The sequence below is a fragment of the Otolemur garnettii genome, unplaced genomic scaffold (genome assembly GCF_000181295.1).
Source record: "Otolemur garnettii isolate 467f Iridium unplaced genomic scaffold, OtoGar3 scaffold00086, whole genome shotgun sequence".
NCBI classification, from domain to species: Eukaryota; Metazoa; Chordata; class Mammalia; order Primates; family Galagidae; genus Otolemur; species Otolemur garnettii.
This window is the reverse complement of record NW_003852481.1, coordinates 1,043,130-1,053,526: the sequence shown is the minus strand read 5'-3', so window position 1 is coordinate 1,053,526 and position 10,397 is coordinate 1,043,130. Positions and strand designations below refer to the sequence as shown.

The 10,397-nt window shown below is 40.8% G+C and overlaps 1 protein-coding gene across 1 annotated transcript in view; it reads right to left on the bottom strand.

The window, feature by feature from the left end:
- Window positions 1-334: 334 nt before the first annotated feature.
- DDX10 (DEAD-box helicase 10) overlaps window positions 335-10,397 on the bottom strand; it is a 278,013-nt gene continuing 267,950 nt past the window's right edge. The window contains exon 18 of the mRNA XM_003794715.2: window positions 335-1,008. Coding sequence (XP_003794763.1) covers window positions 831-1,008 — 178 coding nt within the window. The 3' untranslated portion in view covers window positions 335-830. The remainder of the gene's footprint in view (window positions 1,009-10,397) is intronic.

Here is a 10,397-nt window from a genome sequence, read left to right as displayed (position 1 = left end):
AATTGTTAGCTATCTTAGGAAAGCTACAATCCAAATGGAACCCTAGAATACGGGGAAAGAAGAGGGGGGAGGGGAGGGGAGGGGGGGTGAAGAGAATGATATTGTGGGGATCATGCCTATAGTTTATTCTATTTGGGTACAGGTGAATTTGTCTAAAGGTTGAATATAAATGTCTTAGCATAACAATTATGAGAAAGACATGATGGCTATGTTGGCCACCTGGATGAGAGTTTTCCAAACTGCATATAGAAGTAACATGCTGTATCCTATGAGAGAATTAATGTACACAATTATGATCTAATAAAAAAAAAGAAAAAAAAAAGAAAAACATGAATACTTTGTTTCATAGGAAATTTATTTATTTTTGATCATTTCAATTCAAAAATACTCATTGTTTCTTATGGATGGTCCATTATACTCTCTTTGCAAATATAACATACATCAAAATTATGAGGAATTTTAATAGTAACATAGAAACTTCTGTATAGTAAGCAAGACGGAATTTCAAACAATGAGCCAAGGGCTTCAGAACTTGCCAGTAAAACAAAGGAAGTATTTCTCCAATGACAAGGTGTAGAAAACCATGGATAAAATCTAACAGAGCACATGCTGGAAACTGTGATCAAGAAAATAACCCACCATCAGTCTGCGTATGGTCCAGATGGCACCGAGCGCATCCCGTAGGAGAGCTGAGCGCTGGCTTCTGTCTGGAGAGTGAGCCTTTTGGGACTGGGACTCACGGTACCTAAGTGTCTGAAAATCAACGTTTTTCAACTTCTTGCCCATATAATAATGACCAGAGGTATAAAAGCAGCAGGCACAGGAAGCACCTAGCTCTGATTTCTGAGGAGATGTAACACCAGCTCTTCATCCTCCGCTAAAGACAGGCCCGTGTCCAAAGGCGCTGACGTGTCCCACTTGGCCTTCTTCCCGTGGTGACTTCTTGGTTCCACGACTTCCAGGTCGCTGTTGTTTCTCTTCCGCATTCCCTGCTTCTTCTTGGTGTCACTGGTGGGAACAAATCCAACGATTTACTTTATAAATAACTCTACTCAATAGGGTCAAGGCAAGCATTTAAAGTAGAAAAATCAGACCACAAAACAGATAGTTGGTCAACTGATAAAATTCAAAAAGGAAAGAAACCACAACCACGTCAGGATATCTGTGTCATAAGAAAACACTTCCCGTCAGTGGGTGGGGAGAGCAGGCATCACACACTAGGCGCGAGCAGAGTACTTCATGCGCACCGTGCCATCCAACCTTCGGAATGGTTCTAGGAAGCTACAGATTTACATATTACCCACTGTTTGAGGACACCGAGAGGCTCCCCAGGTAGGTCAGAGTGAGTCTGTGCTTGCCCTGCCCCACTACACCACCTGTTATCTGCAGGCACCAGACTGTGAGCTAAGAGGTATCAGGACACCAGGTGCTGCTTCTAGTATCTGTTACATTCAATTGTGATAGAGAGATCGTGAATAAAATAGAACCTGGAATGTGAAATTACAGATTTAAAATATCAAATAAATCTCCATTTAAAAGTCTATATCCAAGACATAGATAGTGTTAAGGAAGCAAACACTTTGGCAGTATTCTATACACCCTATAAGACACAGAACACAGAAATAAAGCTAATTTCTTAAAGTACAAGAAATCACTTGATATATTAAAAACAAAAGAAAAAGCAAAACAACTTCCTCAAAGCAGTTTGAGGTATCACTGTGCGACATGATGACACAATTACTGGGTATAAGATTAAACAAAATAAAAGGTCCGTCTAATGTACGGTTCTCAACGAACTATATTAAGGGGTTGCAGCATTAGGAAGGTTGAGAACCACTGGTCTAGTGGCAGTGGCAGCCACCGCCAGCACTCAGGGTTTACTAGGGGCTGACACCACACTACACGCTTTCCATAGATTACATCACTATCTTCGCAAAAACCATTGGATGGAGGAACGTGAGCCTTGTCCTACAATGAGGTTAAGAGAGGTGAAATGGCTGGACCCAGATATCACACATGGGATTCGGACCCAGCCCTGAAGGCAGGCTGTGGAAAGCAGGGAGTTGAGTTGACTCACTCAACATCTGGATGACAGTGAGTGAAAGAATCAGCTGTGGAAAGAGCACTGGCAACAACACAGTCAGACTTTTAGCCAATCAACTAACATTTTTAAGCCTCAGTTTTCTTAAAGATGAAGATTATATAATTTATTTTGAACTATAAGAATTTTAAAAAATGATATAAACAAGAGCACACAGTAATGCTCAATACATACTAGTTTACTTTCCGCTATAAACTACTGCCTTTCAAACTCTCATATTGACTATTGAAAAAAAAAATCACAGAAATGTTACTTTGTATTCCAAAAGAGAACAAAGTGCTCAAGTTCTAGTGGACCTGATCACTGGTTAGGAAGACAGCCTGGATATCAAAGTGAATGTGCCTGATCAGCATGTCTATCTACGACCAGCTTCAAGCTCACCGTAAATAATCCCCCGTTTACCTCCCAGAAGTACCCAATGCTCCGACTCAGCCATTCCCTGTCACCATTGGAGGAAAAGACAAGCTAGAGGCCACTGTGATTATCTAAAGCCACATTTTTAAAGGGTGCCTGGAGAGAGAAACATGAAAGAGCTCCCTGTGATGAGAATGCCAGTCAGCAAAGAATTAAAATATTCTTAGTGAAAGGCACCTTAAAAAAGAAAAACGTAGTGAGAGCCCTAATCTGCTTAGGAGTGTGGCCAGTCCTGTGCCAAGGCCACTGGGCTATGGTGCCATGACTGATTTGGTACAAGGGAAGACTGACTCTGTCCCAGCCTGTGATCTCAGAGCAGCTCATCCGAGAGGCTCTGCTAATGCTCAGTGGGCTCTGCCGATGCCGTCAGTGTGCCCCTGCACAGGACGCGCCCTGCCGATGCCGTCAGTGTGCCCCTGCACAGGACGCACCCTGCCGATGCTGTCAGTGTGCCCCTGCACAGGACGCGCCCTGCAGGAAGGAGGTGGGGTAGGGAGCACATGATGGGAAATTTACAGAGCCCTGATATTTTCACAATTAGCAGATTTGCTACTTTGAGGATCATTTCAAATTCTACAAAGGCTTTTTATACTATTTTCTATAGCTAATAAGTAGCAATCTGTTAAACAAATTAATTATTAAATAGTATAGGTAGTTTACAGGTAATTTACCAAAAAGAAAACAGTGTAATGAATCTAGAAAATGAGTAAGCAGAAAAGCAAAATACGGTCACAGTCTGGTCCCTTCAGAAAAGACATCTTCCAAATAGCGCAGCATTGGAAGGCTGTTTTATTTATATCCTGATGCATCAGGCCGAGGGGTTCCTCACGCAGCCGACATTCCCTGGGAGATGACTGGATCCAACTAAGAATGAGAACTTCTCTGTGATCAGTTAACAGATTAATGGATGTGACAGAGAATTCTAGGTTCTGGATTCTTGTTTTCTGCACCTGGGAGGGGCTCTCAGACCTTTCAATTGAGATTTCTCATAGGTGCCTCACAGCAGCCCATCATGGGTGCAGCTTACCAGATAGACCGAGGAACATTCTGGAGACAATGGGTAAAACTGGAAGAATGAAAATGCAACATAGGCCAGAAGCAGGGCACTCCTGGGAGAGCCTTTCAAGTAATAAATGTTCCCCCTGAAACCCAAGGAAGGAGGAAGGAGGTCGGTGAGATGACGGACAATGAAGTAGCGGCCCACGAATCAGGGCAGTCCGAGCCTGAGCTCCGCATGCACCTTCTTATCAGTGCTTCTGTGGGACTTGAGGTGTTAAACTCTTTCCACATTCTTCAAGTGTTTGGGGCCAAGTGTCAAAGACAACCGATTTCACTAATGAATATAGATGCAAAAGTTCTCAGTAAAAACCTAGGCAACAGATTACAGCTTATCATTAAAAGTCATACATCACAATCAAGTAGAATTCATCCCAGGGATGCAAGGCTGGTTTAACATACACAAGACCATGAACATTATTCACCATATCAACAGAAGCAAAAACAAAGACTTGTATAATCCTCTCAATAGATGCAGAAAAGACGTTTGATAAAATTCAACATCCTTGGGCCGTACCTGTGGCTCAGTGGGGAAGGTGCCGGCCCTATGTACCGAGTGTGGTGAGTTCAAACCTGGCTCTGGCCAAACTGCAACAAAAAATAGCTGGGTGTTGTATTTGGCGCCTATAGTCTCAGCTACTCGGGAGGCTGAGGCAAGAGAATTGTCTAAGCCCAGGAGCTGGAGGTTGCTGTGAGCTGTGATGCCACAGCACTATACCAAGGGCAATAAAGTGAGACTCTGTCTCAAAAAAAAAAAAAAAAAAAATTCAACATCCTTCTGTAATTAGAACTCTGATGAATACAGGCAATGGCAGCACATTTCTTAATCTGAGCGAAGCCATCTATGACAAACCCACAGCTAATATACTGAATGCAGTAAAAGTGAAAGTTTTTCCACCTAGAATTGGAACCAGACAAGGTTGTTCTGTCACCATCACTATTCAACATAGTGCTAGACATTCTAGCCAAAACAATTAAGCAAGAGAAGGAAATAAAGGGCATCAAAATGAGGGCAGAGGAACTGAAACTCTCCCTCTTTGCTGATGATATGATCACATACTTAGAAAACCCCAAAGTCTCAACCACAAGACTTCTGGAAGTGATCAAAAAATACAGTAATGTCTCAGGATATAAAATCAACGTTCACACATCAGTAGCCTTTGTGTATGCCAATAACAGCCAAGAGAGAAGGTAATCAAGGACACAATTTCCTTCTCAGTAGTTTCAAAGAAAATGAAATACTTAGGAATACAACTCACAAAAGAGAGGTGAAGAACCTCTGTAAACAAAACTATGAACCCCCAAGAAAAGAAATAGCAGAGATACTAACAAATGGAAGAACATACCATGCTCATGGCTGGGAAGAATCAACATCATTAAAATGAATATACTTCCCAAAGCAATCTACAGATTCAATGCCATCTCTATTAAAATACCAACATCACACTTTCAAGACTTGGAAAAAAAATTCTTCATTTTGTATGGAACCAGAAAAAACCCCATATACCCAAGGCAATTTCTTAGTAGTAAAAACAAAGCCAAGAGCATTAGCCTACCAGACTTTAGGCTGTACTACAAGGCTATCGTGGTCAAAACAGCATGCTACTGGCACAAAAATAGAGACACAGACATCTTGAACTGAATAGAAAACCAGGAGATAAAACTAACATCTTATAGCCACCTAATCTTCAATGAACCAAACAAGAAGATACACCGAGGGAAAGAATCCCTATTCAATAAATGGTGCTGGGAGAACCGGACATCCACATGCAAAAGACTGAAACTGGACCCACCACACCTTTCCCCACTCACTAAAATTGATTCAAGATGGATAAAAGACCTAAGTATAAAGCATGAAACAATAAAAATGCTTGAGGAAAGTGTGGGGAAAATACATGACGCTATCAGACTGAGAAAAGACTTTATGAAGAAGACTTACGTGGCAATTGCAATAACAACAAAAATAAACAAATGGGACTTAATCAAACTGAAAAGCTTCTGTACAACTAAGGAGACAACCACCAAAGCAAAGAGACAAACTACCCATTGGGAAAGAATATTTGCATATTTTGAGTTGGACAAAAGCTTGACTGCAGCTCAGAATCTTAGCATCTGCATAGCTGTGGAAGAAGGGAACACTTTTATACTGCCGATGGGACTGCAAACTAACTTAAAACTTTTGGAAGGAAGTATGGAGAATCCTGAAAGAAGTCAAACCAGACCTCCCATTTGATCCTGCAATCCCATTACTGGGCATCTACTCAAAAGAAAAAAAATCCTTGCACTAGACTGTTTTCTGCAGCTCAGTTTACAATTACCAAATTGTGGAACAGCCTAAATGCTCACCAACCCAGGACTGGATTAACAAGCTGCAGTGTATGTACACCATGGAATACTATTCAGCCATTAAAAAGATGAAGACTTTACATCCTTTGTATTAACCTGGATGGAAGTGGAACACATTATTCTTAGTAAAGTTTCACAAGAATGGAGAAGCAAGAATCGTATGGGCTCAATTCTGATAAGAGGATAATTAATGACCTAGCACATGGTGGAGGATGGGGAGAGCAGAAAGAGGGAAGGAGGGAGGTGGGTGGGAGGTCCCAGAGTGTGGTACACCTTTTGGGGATGGGACACAGTTATAAGAGGGTCATTATCAAATAGAATCAATGTAACCTGGTTGTTTGTACCCTCAATGAATCCCCAATAAATAAAAAAAAAAAGAAACAACATTGGAATGCAAATTTAATTTTAAAATCTTAATCAATTTGCAACTGAGTTTTAAAAGAAATAGAACTTTCTAAATTCTCTAAACTCAAATGTCAAAATTCTCCTAGAAATTAGACTGATATTTCAATAGGATTAATCACTGGTTTCAGCATCTTTTTTTCATACAGTTACCTAGTCACCCAGAATAAGAGTCTGTTAAGTTCAGGAGAAAAACAAAGGGAGGAAATTCTAGAGTTAGCACGCTTGGGTCAGCCCTGGCCCTTACATGTGACATCAGTGGACACTCTGTGTGCTCCTCATGTTCCCCCATGTGAATGTGGGATCTTCCTCTTGGGTCTTCCCCTGCCCTTCAAGATCCATCTCCAATTCCTTGTCTTGCATCAAAGATATCAATCTGTGTAGTAAAAGTTTTCTCTTCTGAATATCTAACATGCTACTTCCTGATGCTAAAGGTATTTCTCATCTGTAGGCATCTTCACTCCCAATTAGAATGTAAATTCCTAAGTTAGCTCCACCTGTCTAGAGAACAATTTGGCAGCACCATTCAAAAGTCTTTCAAGTATGTGTGCCCAGCAATTTCTCTTTGGGAGAATTATTTATCCCAAGGAAATAATTAGGGATGTATACAAAGATTAATAAGAATATTCAAGGTAGCTATTTTTAATTTCCTATAACAAATGTTGCAAGTATTTCTTTCTTTTTTTTTGTTTTTTTTTTTTTTACAAGGAACTGAGTTAACTGGTAGCAAGTATTACTTTATGGATGATGAAAATAATTCTAAAATCAATACAGAAAAAGTCCATTTATGTTTGTGCACAAAAAGGGAGATTTTTAAAAAATGTTCTTTTTACTTATGTATCTTTTTTTCTGTAATGAGCCTGTAATACTCTTTGCGATAATACAAAGCTAATTAAAGTAAGTTTGAGATATTTGCCAATTATCCTTTGTAATTCCACAAAGGTCAGAAGCACACAGAGCAGCTGTCTACGTGTTCCTTGTTGCGTCGATGATTCAATCTCTAGTTTCGGGTCCCTTGAACCACAGAAATATTGGGAAAGGTGAGACTTCTTACATCAGGAGATACGGGTCATGTATCATTTAAAAAATTTTTTTAATTATTTGCTAAAGATTAATTGTGGGATTTCTTTGCTTTTGGGTAAATAAAATTATATTAACTGAGCTATGTGAAAACTTGTTACCTCAGAAGCCTGGATGGACTAGAAATGTTATGTCTTAGTAATAAGATAAATGTGAAACACTATGTATTAATTTTCTTGAGATAAAAATCTTTCAAAATATGAAACTATGGGTGGTGCCTGTGGCTCAAAGGAGTAGGGCGCTGGCCCCGTATGCTGGAGGTGGCGGGTTCAAACCCAGCCCTGGCCAAAAACTGCAAAAAAAAAAATCACACTATTAGGGTTGAGAACAGTTCGAGATGATGATAATGTTGGAAATCATCATTTAAGATTCCAGATGATGTTCCATGGACCATATGGATAAATACGTGAGTTTCTGATAATTTTACTTTTCAGTTTTACATATTAGGCTTCTAAAGAAGCCACTCAACAGTCGTTCCATGCCCACCAGCCACCTAAGAGAATAGAGAAATAATTTTTAAGAACTAGTCATTTTAAATCAGAGTTCTTGTTGCAATATCACTTATAAAACCTTAATGTCTCCTGCATAACATTTCTCTTTCTAGACAGCCTCGTGTATGCTTAGAGGAATAGTCTTCATAAAGCACATTTGTTTGTTTTGGGGTTTTGTTTTTTTTTTGTAGTTTTTGGCCGGGGGCTGGGTTTGAACCCGCCACCTCCGGCATATGGGGCCAGCGCCTTACTCCTTTGAGCCACAGGCACTGCCCCATAAAGCAGAGTTTTGTTAGTCTTCATAAAAATTTCAGTGACTGTCAAGAAAGACTATTTTGGGGTCAGGCACAGTGGCTCCTGCCTGTGATCCCAGCACCCTGAGAGACCGAGGTGGGTGGATTGCTTGAGCTCAGGAGTTCGAGACCAGCCTGAGTAAGAGTAAGACCCCGTCTCTAACAAAAATGGAAAAAAAATAGCTGGGCACTGTGGTATGTGTCCCAGCTACTCAGGAGGCTGAGGCGAGAGGATCACTTCAGCCCCAAAAGTTCGAGGATGCTGAGAGCTATGATGCCACTGCACTCTACCCTGGGGCGACAGAGCAAGACTCTGTTTCAGAAAATAAATAAATAAATAAAAAAGACAAAAATTGTTTTTTATAACCCCATTTATAAAATCTTTATACTTGCCATGATCTGGTATAATTCTGCCTCTATAACCTACCCGTTTGAGGAGCTCTCTACACCTGAACATGCTCTAGGTTCTCAATTGCCTCCGTTTAGAATTCCCTGCTCTATTTTTCAACTATCTGAATCCTCTTTATCTTTCGAAGCCCAAGCTAAACGCTGCCTCCGCCTCAGATTCCCCGTTATGCACAGTCTGCACCTGTCCTGTGACACGTGCTCTGAACGCTATCACAGTGATTTTAAATAGATTTCTTCCTTGTTCCTAGTAAACTGTTAGCTTTTTGAGGCCCGGGGCTGTTTGTCATCTTTGTCTCTGAAGACAATTTGAATACGGAAGTGGTACTATACAGGTCCACCCATCTAAATGGTAGAAATAATGACCACTGGGAGTGTTTCAAGTCCAGAGAATGACTGCTACTGCGATGAACAAGGCAACATTTCAATGGATTTTATTTCTAATTTGACTTCCAGCAGTTTTACAGGAGATGGTATTGTGTGGGAACGCCCACCCCCGGAACACTCAGTCCAATCTGTGGGTGCACAGGCTCCTGTCTGCTGACTAATCCTGTTTTTAATATCACAAGTTCCGGTGTTCTAAAGTTTGGCTCTGCATGCTTTTCAAAATTATATAAGTGGTCAGATTACGGTTATGCCCAATAACTTTTTCTTCAACACATGACTTCTGCTGAGTTAACACCCAGTCAATGGACACTCAAATTTTACCATTACCGAAGGACCCTATGAGATGTAATCAGCACTCATCTAAATTTTAGGAACTTAGTTGACTATAATCCTGATTCCTTCCCTGCCCATGACCTAAGTTTGAGTTTTCTGGGTTCCATCGCTGAGTCTCCACTGTCTCACCGCGCTATTCACTCTGAGCTCTCACGTAGTTCAATACTTCAACTATCTCCCAAAATGCCAATAACTTAAAAATAGTCTTCTTTAACCTAGAGCTCTTTCCTGACCACTAGATCCACGTCCTGAGGCCACTTGTAGATATTTTTGCCTGTGCCTCAAACTAAACATGTCCCTAAGTATGTATTTTCCCAAAATCTTTCTTCCTCTATTCTCCTTTTGAGTGCACAGCGCTCACCCCCACTAGTCGTCCTTAGGCCACTTTCTCCTTCCTGGACTTGATTTAACTGACCGTTTCTTCCTTTATCTCTCTCCAATCCAGCCGAGTTTGCTCAGGGCCCCTGCACCTGTGGCTTCTTTATTCACGCCTCTCCTTCATCTGACAGCTCTAGGAAACCTTCCCTGTCTACCCTGGGCTGGGGGTAGCCCTCCTGGGATTCCCCTCACATTGTGTACACCCACTGTGCCACCTGAAATGGAGTGTGGCAATTGTTTATTTACTCACCTGTCTCCTCCATCAGATTACAGGATCCCTGAGGACAAAAAGTTTGTCTCATACTTCTTTGTAGCCACACTGCCTTGGTATCTAGGGTCTCAATAAATGTTTCTTGAATAAATGAATAAACCCACTGGCCTGAGCTTCTACACTCCTAAGTATACTTAGTTCTGTGACTGGCCCACTCCACGTCAGTTAGGGTCAGACAGAATGATCCCTAATTAAAACAACATTCTTATCTTTGCTGCATAGATAGCATATACATAGACTTTTAAATCTGTGCTGTATTTTCCAAACAGTGTATCATCAATTTCAGAGAAATTCAGGAGATCAAAGCCACAACAAAAATTAAAACATTAATGGCAGAAGGAAGATAATACTATTAAAAAGAAGTACCTAATGACAATCCCATTACTAGGCATCTACTCAGAAGGAAAAAAAATCATTTTATCAGGCAGCGCCTGTGGCTC